The following is a 14920-nucleotide window of genomic DNA, read 5'->3' on the forward strand; positions in this document are numbered from 1 at the left end:
AAAACTACACATCTTCTTTATGTTCCCTAAGTATCTTATTAATTCCCTAAGTATCTTATTAATTCACAAATTCACAGAAGTTTCTATTTTTTATAAAATATTTATGCTCAAATGTTCAAAAATTTTTTAGTTTTAGATTTGATTTTGTTAATGTCTCAATAAACCTTCAGTAAACCGATACTAAGTCACAACACCACTATCAAGCTGCATCAGAATGTATCAGTGTTGGAGAGTGACAGAGAAATGGCTAGGAATAAACACCAGGAATAGCAAAGACAACTTGGCCTAAGGTCTTGAACCTGTGGAAACTTACCCTTAAGGAGAATCTGAGGAAACACAGCTGATTTTAATTGCATATCTGACTGGGTATACACATACAGGCTAAAGTAAAGTAGCTATGAGTATGTGTAGAATTTCTCTTTATTAGGATCGTGAATCATACATAATTTATTAAAATTTACATTTGCTACTGAATATTCAAAGTTTCAAAATTTGTAGAGAAATATGCTTTTGTATTGTGAACATTTTAGTTCAGTTATTCTGTTTTACAGTTATATAATCAGAGTTGTGGAACTGATTTTTCTTCTTTGGAAATTTCCGTAGCATCTTAGAAATGCAAAATGCTCTGTGACAGGGAGGCTAACCTACCAGTAGATGGCAGCAAGGGAGTGTCTTATTTACCCTCCCTTGCACCTAAAGTCAGCAACTTTAGTTGGGGAACAATCGAGACTCTTTAGAGTACTTTTTATAGAATTTAATTTGTCATGACCGTCACCTTAATTTACTTAATGCCAAAGTTCTTTCTGTTTTCTCTACAATGTACTTTTATTACGAACAAAGTTATGTTAATCTGGGAAGGAAAGTATGTATACCCGTGAGCAGTGTGTTTCGAGATTAAAATTAGTCTATGTATGTATGAAACAACTCTACGTATTTAAGGACTTGATTCATTTGATTGTGATTTAAATTCAAATACGAAACTTAACACCCACACATAATGTATGAAATTATTCTTTGTTAATTCACATGTAGGCAAAACATGGTCATAACTGTTTGATTATGTTACATTTCATTTAAATTAGTCACACTTCCTCCATTAGGATTTTTACTATTCATCTCTAATAGAACAGAAAAACAACTAGTAACAGTAGGTCAGAAAGAATACATCATTCAGAGTTGCAAATGAAACTGAAAATGGTCAATGACTAAACTGACAGCATACTTACAGTGACTTTGAAGCCATCTTTGTATTTCTTTTTCTCAATTTGTTTTATATCAAACACATTTAAACAAACAGTATATATTTTTCCTAATTTTAGACCCAAATCCATTTTATTTCTTTGATCTTAATTTAAGTAGTTGGTAATTGAGATGTCTTTTCTGACAGTCTGGGGAAACTTTAAGAATGAGATAGTCTCGGCCTGCGTGTTAAGATACAATTTTATGACAGATTAAATACCTTGACATTATTTCACAGATAGGTGTCATTGTTCTCTCCATTGAATTATATACATACTCATATACTTGCAGGGCATGGAATCTCCAGAGAATACAGAGATTATGTTTAATTTGGGATTTTAATAACATACATGCATTTCCTAAGGCATTCTAATGGTAAAAATGGATCAGATTTCTTATTCAGTAGCTATTGTTTACTCTTTTATTATTTAACTGGTAAAAATGGGTCAGATTTCTTATTCCATAGCTATTATTTCCTCTGATTTTGGAGAAAAAAATCAGATCATTGTGAATCTAAACAATACCTTCATACTCTGAATGATAGAAAATACCTGGTTGACATGGTCCAGTTTGGGGCAAGGCCTTCCTCCATTATACGGCTTTTCTCGCAGCCATTTAGACCGAACCTTCACACCACTCCCACAGGACTTGCTGCAGCGCGACCAGTTGGACCATTCACTAAGCTTGCAGTCTGAGGGGCAGGGGATGATGCAGGCCTCTTCAATGTAACCTGAGTGGAGGAAAATGAGACAACAATCATCTCCTCCACTTGTCACTCTCCCACTACCACCCACTATTCTAGCTCATTTAAAAGGTCCAAGGCTGACTTGACAGCAGCATGCAAATGCAGAGGTGTCTCCGTTGTTAGGGACTCAAATTAAATTCTGCAGGAAAATGACACATACATACAGCGACTCTGTTAAAATAACAGCTGAGAAGCTGCCACGTGATCTGCTTAGGATTCATGCTCACCATATTTCAACATTTCTGACTTTCTGACAGCTCGTATTTAATTGACAATAACCTGTCTGCTGCCATATCATTCTCATGCTGACAGAATGATACATTAAAAAATTGTAAGTTTTCTATAAAACCCTATCTGTTAATGTCACACAAGTACAGAGTTCTGAGTCCATGCAACCTGCTTTCTTAAGAAAAAAATCCCAGTCCCTTTCACTTAATACCCAAAAGGAACCATTTAACTTAGCAGCTTGTGTTTCTCCTTCTTTGAAAAGCAATTCTGAAGAAAAATGAAGGATGTTAAGTAATGTCTCATATTTTACCATGCTGTCACTTTCAAGGCACCTTCATATCTTGTATCATTGGATTCTGTTGAAAATCTTACATATGAATTGTACAAGTCTTGATATTCTGGCAGCCAGTTAAGAAAACAAATGCAGAGCGATGACTGACTGAGTCTAAGGTTACACAGTAAGAGATGGGGAAAAGTTTCCTGAGGTCTAATCCAGTAGTCATTCCGTCAAATCACCCAGCCAATTCAGTTAATAGTGCACAGATTTGTTTTGGGAAATGGGAGCGTTTTCTTTGAAGTTCTTAACTATGAACTTGCCTTTTCATAATATCAATTAAAGAATATTATTCTCAAGGCAAACATGTGAAAACAGCAAAATTCCTCTGGTCAAGAATGAAATGCACGGTTGTCCTCTATGTTACTCTTTACTCTGAATGTGGAGAGAGGGTGTTCTTGCTACAAGTAAACACTGTGCCTTCCCATTTTATCTCAACAGCAGAGATTCAATTTTGACAATGATTATAATGTCAACAGTTGATACTAGGCAACTCCAGGTATATTTTAAAGAATTTATGGAGATATAATTCATATGCCATAAAAATAACCTCGTTTTGGTTTTCAGTATGTTTGCTAAGTTGTGCAACCAACACCACCATCTAATTTTAGAACATGTGTTTTACCCTAAAAATAAACCCTATGGTTACCAGCAGTCACTTCCTATTTTCCCCTTCCTCATCCCCTGCCAATGATGAATCTACTTTCTGTATCTATGAATTTACCTAACCTAGACATTCCGTATAAGTGAAATAAAACATTATATGATCTTATTTCTCTTATTTTTTGTTTTAAAGGTGGTGTCTTACACTGTCTCCCAGGCTGGAGGGCAGCGGTGTCATCATAGCTCACTGTAGCCTTGACCTCCTGTCCTCAAGAGATCCTTCTACCTCAGCCTTTTCAGTAGCTTGGCTGGGACAAAGGGTGCACACCAAGCTAATTTTTATATTTTTTATAGAGATGAGGTCTTACCGTGTTGCTCAGGTTAGTCTAGAACTTCTAGTCTCAAGTGGTCCTTGGCCTCCCAAAGTATTCAGATTACAGGTGTGAATCACCATGCCTGGCTGGCTTCTTTCACTCAGTACAATGTTTTCAAGATTCATTTATGTTATAGCATGTATCATTACCTCAGTCCTTCCTATGATTGGATAATATTCCACTGTATGGACATTTCACATTTTGTTTATCCACTCATCAGTTAACGGACATTTGAGTTGTTTTCAGTTTTTGTCTATCATGAATAATGGTGCTATGAACATCTGTTTACAAGCTTCTGTGTGGGCATACATTTTCAATTTCCTTTAATATATATTATGCATAGTTCAATTCCCTCTAATATATATGAAATTGCTCAGTCATATGGTAACTCCTATTTAACTTTTTCAGGAAGTGTCAAACTGTTTTCCAAAACGACTGCACCACTTTATATTCTACCAGATACGTATGCATGTTCCAATTTCTACAAATTCTTGTCACACTTGTTATTGTCTCTTTTTGAAATTTTAGTGTTCTTTGAAGAACAAAAGTTTTAAACGTAAATGAAGTCCACTTTATCTTTTTCCTTGGTTTTAAATGCTTCTGTATTATATCTAGGAACCCATTTCCTAAGCCAAGTTCATCTAGGTTTACAGTAGTGTTTTCTCATGAGAATTTTATAGTTTTAGCTCTTATATTTAGGTATGTATTTCGAGTTAACTTTTATTTATGATAAAAAGTAGGGGCCTAATTTCATTCTTTTACATGCGGTTATTGAGTTAAAATGTCCTCAGTTGTTGAAAAAATGATTCTTTTCTAATTGAATTGTTTTGGGACCCTTGTTGAAAATGAGTTGACCATAATGGAAGTAATTATTTTTGAACGGTGAATTCTATTCCATTTATCTCTGTCTAGTCTCATGATAGTACTACACAGTCTTCATGACTATAACTTTGTAGCAAGTATTGAAATCTGGATGTGTGAGTCTTCCTACTTTGTTTTTCCTGTTAAAGATAGGTTTGGCTATTGTGAGTCAAATTTCTTTATGCATTTTAGAATGAGATTGTCAATTTCTGCAAAAAAATTGCAGCTAGGATTTTGATAGGGATTGTGTCAAATTTGTTGTTCAATTTGGAAGTACTGCCTTCTTAATTCAGACACACCAAATTTATTTCCATTTTTATAGATCTTTAGTTTCTTTAAATGATGTTTTATAGTTTTCAGTGTATAGGTCTCAAACTTGTTATATTTATTCCTATTTTATTCTTTTTGTTGTAGGAAGATTTAAGAAAGAACCAACAAACATTAATTTTTTTTTCTTTTCTTTTTTTTGAGATAGGGTCTCATGCTGTCACCCAGGATGGAATGCTGTGGTGTGATCTTGGCTCACTGAAATCTCTGCCTCCTGGGTTCAAGCAATTCTCCTGCCACAGCCTCCCAAGTAGCTGGGACCACAGGCATGTGCCACCACACCTGGCTAATTTTTTGTATTTTTAGAAGAGATGGGGTTTCACCATGTTGGCCACACTGGTCTCAAAGTCCTGACCTTGTGATCCACCGGACTCAATATCCCAAAACGCTGAGATTACAGGCTTGAGCCTCTGCACCTGGCCAATTTCTTTAATTTAGAAAAATGAGACCACTTTTAAACCAAAATGGCAAATTTAATCTATATGATTGTGCTCAAACTGTCCTGTATTGAAATAGTGCTAAAATATGATTTAATTTACTATATAGTATTTACTAGCCTTGCCTAATCATAAATTATCTGAGACACATGTTAAAAACATAAGCTCCCACCACTCTCAAGTTATTGACGATACAAACCATCGCACTTATTCAGGTTTCCAAGTTTTACTTTTACTCATTTGTGTATGTGACTGTAACGGACTTAAGTTAGGAAATGTTACTGTAAGAAACAGGCAGAACCAAAACAATGGAAGATAAATAGATTTCTGGCATCTTTTTATGTAGTATCGCCTGTACAGTTGTCAAAGGTATTTGTTTTAAAGTTCGTATTGTAGTCTTCATACACAAAAGTGCATTTTTCTATAGATGTAAATTTCATTGAACACACCCATGAAATCAATAGTCCAGAATCCTCCTTTGTGTTCCCTTTCAGCCACTACCCATTCTTACAAGAGGAACAACTATCCTCACTACTCACAGTGTAGAATAGTTTCACTTTTTAAAAATTTCAGGTAAATAGACTCATATACTGTATATCCGTTTGTGTTAGCCTTTTCACTCTACATTGTGATGTGCATTTCATTCGTATTGGTGCATATAGCTGAAGACTGCTTATCTAGTTGATGTGTAGCATTCTATTGTGTGAACATACTATGGTTTATTCATTCTGTTGTTGGTGAGCATTTAGGTAATTTTCAATATGGGGGCATTATTAACTTTGCTGCTATGAATATTCTAGAATGTGTCTTTGATGGACATATGTATGCATTTCTGTTTTACGTACTCCTAGAAGAGAAATGGATTGATCAGATGGTATGTACATTATATCATCCATTGTAAATATAGTATAAATTTTAAAAAATGGGATCACAAATTTGGCATGAAGATTAAGATACAATGAAAAGTTTTGAAAGTGGGGATGAATCCCAGATAATCTTCTGGAGAGCAGACATGGCAGAGTCGGGATTTTGTTTGTTGTGAGACATAGAAGACAGAAAGAAGATGGCAGTGCTAAGTTTCTAATGTACTGTTGATACTCAAGATGACTTTTGGAGTATTGATAATGATCCGAGGAAAGTCCAACAAAAACTAAAGGAGTATTTCACAGCAGTGTTACTGAAATTTTAAAATAGATTACAGTGATCTACTTAAATCTTACATTTTTGAGTTTACTTATGCTTTGAGGTGGAGAAATAAGCCCCCTTCATGAAGATGACATATATTTCAAATTCCATTCCCTTTTTCCTATAGCTACGAGATGCCTAAAAAATAATTCCTCTTATTTTATGGCCAGTAATAATTTGTTTTCTTTACATAAGTAACAGTTTTTTCCAAATCAATGGCATTATGACCAAATTTTTTTAGAACTGCATTCTTCCACCTTGATAAACTACAAAATATCTCCCAAAAGTGAACCTCTCACCTTTTTTTAGCTCAGTAATTGTAACTGAAAATAGAATCACATGGTGGTCTTTCATGTCACTACCTCACAGAGTAACAGATAAATGGAATTTTTTTTTTTGTTTTTAAAATATTATGGCTTTAGAAAGATTTAACATGTATGACTTCAGACTGATTCACATTGTGTTACTAAGGAAGGAGATATAAAAACTTTACGTCTGATTTTCCAATAGCATATTCCACAAAACATCTCTCAAATAAAATTCAAACTATTAAACTGTTAAAAGATACAAATTAGGAAGTGAGATAAAGATAAAACTGCAAAAGCATATATTGCCTAGCATCTCAGTTTTATTTTCCAGTGTCTGACAACATTCAATAATTGCCTGTCATGTTTATCTAGCACCATTAAAATCCTTAATGGTACTAGTGAACTGCTAGATAAGCATTCCCCTGCCTTCTCTGCTCAGATCATTTTTTAGGGCAATTAACAGCAAACAATCATGGGGGATGGAATGATAGAGAAACATTTGGAGTGTTTTAAGGCTAAATAAACTGCTGGCATCTTGTATCGATGTATGGTTTCTGAGGATGCTGAAATAAAATAAATGACTTCACAATTAGGATATTAAAACTTTTGGCAGTTCAACACAGAATTTGACACTTGGAAAAATTAAACTCTGGACTTCTGATTTTATTTTTGACTGCTGCTTTCTGACCACTGCTTTCAGGCTGAAATAAATACAAAACATCAGCAGGCTTAAAGTGGCAACTGGAGGACATATTGCCTTTGAGATATACACAATCACTCACTCATTTGAATTATGAATGTGGAGATAAAGTAGATTTCAGCCACCTTCACAATTACTAAATTGTGCTGTTGAAAGGAGCACTGTTGATGGATCAAAGAATTCATTTTGAAAGCACATGAAAAATACTTGGTGGTTCTGATTTACAGCTATGTGAATGAATAACTGGCATTCTCTCTGAAACATCTGAATTAATTTCAAAAGCAGCCTCAAAACTCTCTCCTACTTAAATGTGTATTATGTGTATTTGACTGCAACTGGGAATGAGAAAATGTAGCTAGACTTTTACCTATTGTGGTCCTTATAGGCTGTAAAAATTTGAAAAAAAAATTATTTTGCAAAAACTTTTCAAATGGACAATATTCTTGAGCAATTCGTGATCTGATACCATAGCAACCAAATTATTATGTAAATATCCAAATGCCTATATTCCTATATTCTACCCATCATATATTTGATGGATGAAAAGTTATAAATCAATATTAGGCAATTAATTATCATAGTGAAGTACTCAGGCAAATTTACAGAAGTATAATAAAATATTCTAATTTTAATTTTAATCATGTTTATTAATCTTATATACATTTCCAGGCATATGTGTTCATATCTGGTAAGTATTTATATATTTCCTCAGAAAATTTCAACAACAGTTTGAATGGCTGTGAGGTTTTGTTATTGTTGTTATTTTAATATTGGGAGTTTACTCAATGACCATGCTTTTTCAGATTCATTTAGTTACGTCTATGTACAATTTCATTACCGAGGCCACTTCTTATAGCAAACTCAAAAGACTTCTCTTTTATAATAAGGAATTGGGCTGACCCTTGTCCCTCATTCCTGGAAGGCAGGTCTCTCAGCCCTGAAATTTTACTAGTGATAGAACTATCTATGTTATTCATAGTGGACTCTTCAGACCACCTAAGATTATATGCTCTAAGGATATCTCAGAAAGGGGCTGGTCACACCAGAGAGACCAATCATGTGATTAGAGAGTTAGAGCTTTGAGCTACATGTTATCTGACCTACCTCTAAGAAGGAAGAGATTACATTTAACCATATGGCCAGTGATTCATCAGTCATGCCTATGTAATGAAATCTGAATAAAAACTCTGGATACCAAAGCTCAGGTGAGTTTTCTGTTTGGAAACACACATCAGTGTGCTGAGAAAAAGATGCCTCCTGACTCCCTAAGATGAATGCTTAATGTTTCAGATGCTCCCACAGACCTCAGCTACCTGTCTTTTTGAGCTGGTTCTGATTTGTATCCTTTTGCTATTATAAAACTGCAGTGGTAAATATAGTGCCTTTCCAGGTTCTGTCAGCTGTTGTAGTGAATTACTCAGCCTGGGGCAGTACGGGGAACTCCGAAATTTGTAGCCAGCTTCTGAGAAGTAAGGTTAGCTTGGGGACTCGCAAACTTGCAGCTGAAGTGAGAGCGGTCTTGTGGAGTACTGGGCCCTTAACCTCTGAAGTTTGGCCTAGCTCCAGGTAGTTGGTGTCAGAATTATACTGCACTTTCAAATATATATTTTGTTAAAAAATAAAATAAACTTATATATGTAAGAACCTGCGTCTGTATTTTACTTATTCAATCATAATAACAAACCTTGGGAATAATTACATATATGAAGGCATTTATTGACTTTCTCCCATTTAACATTTATAATTTTAACATGATATTGAAAATCAGATGCAGACAAAGCCCTATTACCTGACTTTAGTAATAGGGCTTTGTCAAGAATACAAACATATGTGATAGAGCATTCAGACTGAAGATAAAATAATGGAAAATATATTAATTCTGAAGCTTATTAGAATGATTTATTTTTAACTTGATTCAGTGCAATGCGCTGTTCTTTCAATCAATGAAAATCTAATATTGCCATGAAAGTATTTGCAAAGGATGGTCTTTAAACACTAGTTTACTGGATTCTAATAAGTATTAAACATAATTTTAACCAAAATCATTCTGTGGTAAAATGAAAAACTGCTGCACTAAACTAGGTTATACAGGTCTCTTTACCCTGGACTTGCTCTTTTGGGTAATACAAACTATGACTCTCTAAGAGAATGACTCAGATACTGTATTCCCATAATTACTGACTTTTTCACATAGCATCTCCCTGGACCAGAGAAATAGATCATCTAGACAGATTGCAATTGAAATGCTTTAAAATTGAAATCATGTTTTGAACCATTTAGAATTTAAGATTTTTAAGGTAGGTTTTTTAAAATGTCCATTTCCATATATAGAAGAAAATGCAAAACCAAGCAACCAAACAAAAATGCCAAAAGCTTAAGAAAGTTTCTTCTTCCTACGTTATTTTACATTTTACAGGTTAAAGGTCAAACATGGATAAGCTGGCAACAAATTAATTTCATCAAAGGGAGGGGAAAGTGTCATGTGGATAAACTTCCTGTTTTTTTAAATGTCCGTTTAAAAGATCAAAGGTGAGTTAATTTTGTTTTATATCCAGATTACCTAAAATTTCCTACAGTGGCGGAATTTGCTGGTAAAGCAAAATTCTAATTTTTCTTTTTTGGTTGTTGCAAATAATGAATTGTTTTTGGCAGTTAAATTTATTTTAAGCAATGGAACACTTTATTCCTAAAAAAAAAACTGAAAGGAAAGCCAGATAAGGACACAGGATCCACTGGAGGCTGTGTTTGACAGCCTGCCTGGCCTGAGGGGCTCCGGGAAACCCAGTTTGAAAACCATGATATAAAGTAGGAGATGAGTTGAGGGGTCGGGACACGAACACACAAAACTATCTGATAATGGCACATGCCCTTCCATCACACCTGACAGGAATGGCAGATGCAGGAAAATCTCCAGCTAGTCTCTTCCTCATCGCCTCCACTGTGCTCCCTGAGGGAGCTTGCGTGAGCTTAGTGCTGATCTCCATACCTTATTTAAATTCGACCCCAGGCAACTGCTTTCTCTTTGTGCCCAAGTATCCTTAGATGCTCTTTCCTTCTTTCCTTGGCTCTTTAAACTTGCAACTAGTTACCTCAGGAAAAGCTTGTCCCTCACCCACTGCCTCTCTTTCACATTTGAAAGGAGAAAAAGATTCCAACTGTGAATGAAAACTGCAAAAGCAATACTAGCTCTACCTAGGCTATCAAATGAGACACTGAAATTCTCAAATGAATTAGACATTAAATAAATTCTACCAAGTGGAAGAGCTCTTTGGAAAAATTAGGGTTCAATTTTGGGTTGTTTACAAGACTCTATTTATTGCTCTTTCTGCCTGGTTTAATTAAACATGTTCTTCCCATAATACGAGTATCTACTATGATAAGGAACAATTTCTCATCCAATTTTGTTTCTAATTAACTTCTAATAGTGAACCTATATAATCTTTGGTAGAATCCTATTACAAAAAGTTATACATTTCAGTTACTTTATGGTTGAGTGGTCAGGTGGGTTATTATCTACCCATATTCATGATTATTTTTATTAATTTTATATTGAGTTCCATATTACAACTTAAAAACACAAACTCTTAAACTAAAATCTATTTGTAAATTGGGTATTGTAGTTTTTAAAGTTAATCCAGGACGTATTCCTTTTCCAAGTTTTTTTTTTTTTATGATGATTCTTTCCTGTTCGTACAAATGCTAGTAGAAAAGAATCCTAGATCTGAGACATGTGTACTAGAGGCCCAGTGTTTGGTATCTACAGTTCCTTGCAGTAGCTAGAATGGTCCTTGAAACATGATACCCACTTTGGAATCATCTGTGGCAGAACTGTGAGAGGCTGCTGGAATAAGCAGTAGACTGCTTAGGCTATTAGGCAATAATGTTAAATGTTGCCACACAAGGATATAGTATTCCACACACGTATTTATAATATAAAGATATTCTATTAAAAGATTTTTCCTTACTTGTGATATTTGTAGAGCCTTCTTTTTATTTTAATAATTAGTGCTACAGTGCAAACTGGTGTGAAGCAAATTTTTAAAGAGTACCTTTGGGTGCTAGCAAAGCACACTTTGAGTCCTACAGATGCTTGCAAAAAAGCAACTGCTTAAGCTATTCATTAATGTCCAGAAAGTCCTCTGTAGTATCATTCACAAGCATGCTAGGCAAAGATAGAAAACATGGGAGACTCAATACAAATCACTCTATTTAAAAATTAATGTTAAAGAGACACCGATTTTATATTAATAGGGCATTAGACAAACTATTCTGAACTATTTAATTGTCACTACAATTAGAAGATAAATGAACCTAATTAAAGTGACCTACAAAAATGTATTTCAGCTTTCTGAATGCCAGTATGATGCCCAGAGGCAGTATCAAGGCCTGGTAATTTTACAGCCATTGGATCACAATTCTTCGTGTACAAAGAAAAGTGTGCCCAGCCCTTAAATATAACATTGTATTTTGTTTGACAATGGGACAGTAAATAAACCTAGAACTCTCTCTTATTTTTCTATATGAACTGAAAGAGACTTTTTTCTTCCTCAATACTTTGACAGATATATTTTAATTTTAATATTTTGGCTGATATATTATGTTCTTGTAATTTTCCTAATTTTTTTCTTTAAATACAAAAAGTCTTATAGTAAAATAAAACTATTGAGCTGTAAAATGTGGAATAGTTTTGCTCAATAAAGTTCAATTAGTATGGAATTCCTTTAGCAAAAATATGACTATTTTCAAAGGAGAAATCTGAATTGGGCTTTGATTTTTTAATAGTGTTCAGCTTCAATTTTCCATTAAACCTTAATGCTCATTGTATTACATAGGGTAATAAAACTTGATAAAGAAACAATGTAAGTATATTAGAAAGTTTTACAGGTACACCTTATTTTATTGGACTTTGCTTTGTTTTGCTTTGCAGATCTTGCATTTTTTACAAATCGAAGGTTGTGACAACCTGACATCAACAAGTCTATAGATGCCATTGTGTTTCTTTAGCACATTGTGCTAAAGAAAGCATGTGTTTACTTTGTGTCTCTGTGTCACATTTTGGTAATTCTTAAAATATTTCAAACTTTTCTATTATTATTATATCTGTTATGGTGATCTCAAATCAGTGATCTTTGATGTTACTATTATAATTGTTTGAGGGTGCCAAGTTGTGAATGCAAAGAAAAACTTCTTGAAGGAATTCAAAGTGCCACTCCAGTGAACACACAAATGATAAGAAAGTGCAAGAGTGTTACTGCTGATATGCAGAAGGTTTTGGTGTTCTAGATAGAAGACCAGACTAACCAGAACATTCCCTTAAGCCAAAGCCTAAATGAGCAAGATGCTATCTTCAGCTCTATGAAGGCTGAGCGAGGTGAGGAAGCTGCATAAGAAATGTTGAAAGCTAGCAGAGGTTGTTTGGATTTAAGGAAACAAGCTGTCTGTAACATAAAGTACAAAGTGAAGCATCAAGTGCTCATATAGAAGCTGCAGAAAGTTATCAAGCATACCTAGTTAAGATAATAGATTAAGATGACAACACTAAGCAACAGAATTTTCAGTGTAGATGAAATATCCTTCTGTTGGAAGAAGACAACATCTAGGACTTTCATAGCTAGGGAGGAAAAGTCAACAGCAGGCTTAAAAGCTTCAAGGTACAGGTTGACTCTCTTGTTAGGGGTTAATGCAGCTGGTAGCTTAAAGTTGAAGCCAATGCCCATTTACCATTCTGAAAATCCTAGCGCCTTTAAGAATCAAGCTAAATCTACTCTGCTTGTGCTCAATAATGGAACAACAAAGCCTGGATGATAGCGCATCTGTTTATAGTATGGTTTACTGAATATTTGAAGCCCACTGTTGAGACCTACTGCTCAGATAAAAAGATTCCTTTCAAAATATTAGTGCTCATTGACGATGCATGTAGTCATCTAGGAGCTCCGATGGAGAAGTACAAGGAGATAAATGTTGTTTTCATGCCTGCTAACACAGTATCTATTCTGCAGCCCATGGGCCAAAGAGTAATTTTGACTTAGAAGTCTTATTATTTAAGAAATACCTTTTGTAAGACTACAGTTGCCATAGTTATGCCTCCAATGGATCCAGGCAAAATATACTGAACATTTCTGGAACAGATTCACCAACCTAGATACCATTAAGAACATTAATGATTCATGGAAGGAGGTCATAATATCTACCTTAACAGGAGTTTGAATTAAGTCAGTTCTCATGGATGACTAGGAGAGGGTTCAAGACTTCAGTGGAAAAAGTAATTGCAGATGTCGTGGAAACAGCAAAGGAACTAGCATTAGAAGAGGAGTCTGAAGATGTGACTAGATTGGTGCAATCTCACAATAAAACTTGAACAGATGAGGAACTGCTTCTCATGGATGAGCAAAGAAAGTGATTTCTTAGATGGAATCTGCTCTGGGTAAAGATGCTGTGACAACTGTTGAAATGACAAAGAATTTAGAATACTACATAAATGTAGTTGATAAAGCAGTAGCAGGGTTTGAGAGGATATACTGCAATTTTGAAAGAAGTTTCACGGTGGGTAAAATGCTATCAAACAGCATTGCATGCAACAGAGAACTCTTTCGTGAATGGAAGAGTCAACGGATGCAGCAAAATTCATTACTGTCTTATTTTAAGAAATGGCCAGCCAGGTGCGGTAGCTCACGCCTGTAATCTGAGCACTTTGGGAGGCCGAGGTGGGTGGAACACGAGGTCAAGAGATGGAGACCATCCTGGCCAACGTGGTGAAACCCCATCTCTACTAAAAAATACAAAAAAATTAGCTGGGTGTGGTGGCACGTGCATGTAGTCCCAGCTACTCGGGAGGTTGAGGCAGGAGAATTGCTTGAACCCAGGAGGCGGAGATTGGCAGTGAGCCGAGATTACGCCACTGCCCTCCAGCCTGGCACCTGGCGACAGAGCAAGACTCTGTCTCAAAAAAAAAAAAAAAAAAAAAAGGCCACAGTTACCTCAAACTATAGAAACCACTATCCGATTAGTCAGCAGCCATCCGCATCAAAGCAAGACCCTCCATCAGCAAAAACAGAACTTTTATATGTACTGGGAACAAAAATATTTGTGATATTTGTGTGACTTGCTTTACTGTGATATTTGCCTTATTGCAGTCTCTGAGGTATGCCTATATACTCAGGCAACGCTTCATTACAAGAGAAAGAAATAATCCTCAATTTTTTTCTATAATGAAGTCTCTGTAGTGAAGCTCAGCACTTTCCTCAAGGTAATCATTAAAGTGCCAATATAGTTTCCAAAGAATGTTCTATTGACCCTTGTTTTGAAAACTGTACCTAAATAAACTTTTACCTTTTGAAGATGTATCTTTATAAATACCAAAAGTTTCCAAATTCTGTCTTCCCCATAACTGGTAATCACTTTTACATGGAGGTGTTGACTGTTTTACAGAAGACAGCACCATCATGAGGTTCTGGAGGAGGGACTGTCTCTATGTGCAAGATACAGTAGAATCTTACACATTAAAATCTTGTCCAAATGCAGATTCTGACTCAGCAGTTCTATAATAGGGGCTAACTTTCTATATTCTCAACAGTTTCCC

At 35.1% G+C, this 14920-nt stretch overlaps 1 protein-coding gene across 1 annotated transcript in view; it reads right to left on the reverse strand.

Annotated features, from left to right (window-relative positions):
• Nucleotides 1-14920, reverse strand: part of THSD7A (thrombospondin type 1 domain containing 7A) — a 493191-nt gene that overhangs the window by 63625 nt on the left and 414646 nt on the right. The window contains exon 14 of the mRNA XM_017525230.2: nucleotides 1791-1969. Within this exon, the coding sequence (XP_017380719.1) occupies nucleotides 1791-1969 (179 nt within the window). The remainder of the gene's footprint in view (nucleotides 1-1790; nucleotides 1970-14920) is intronic.

This window comes from Cebus imitator, unplaced genomic scaffold, assembly GCF_001604975.1.
Source record: "Cebus imitator isolate Cc_AM_T3 unplaced genomic scaffold, Cebus_imitator-1.0 Scaffold37, whole genome shotgun sequence".
NCBI lineage: Eukaryota > Metazoa > Chordata > Mammalia > Primates > Cebidae > Cebus > Cebus imitator.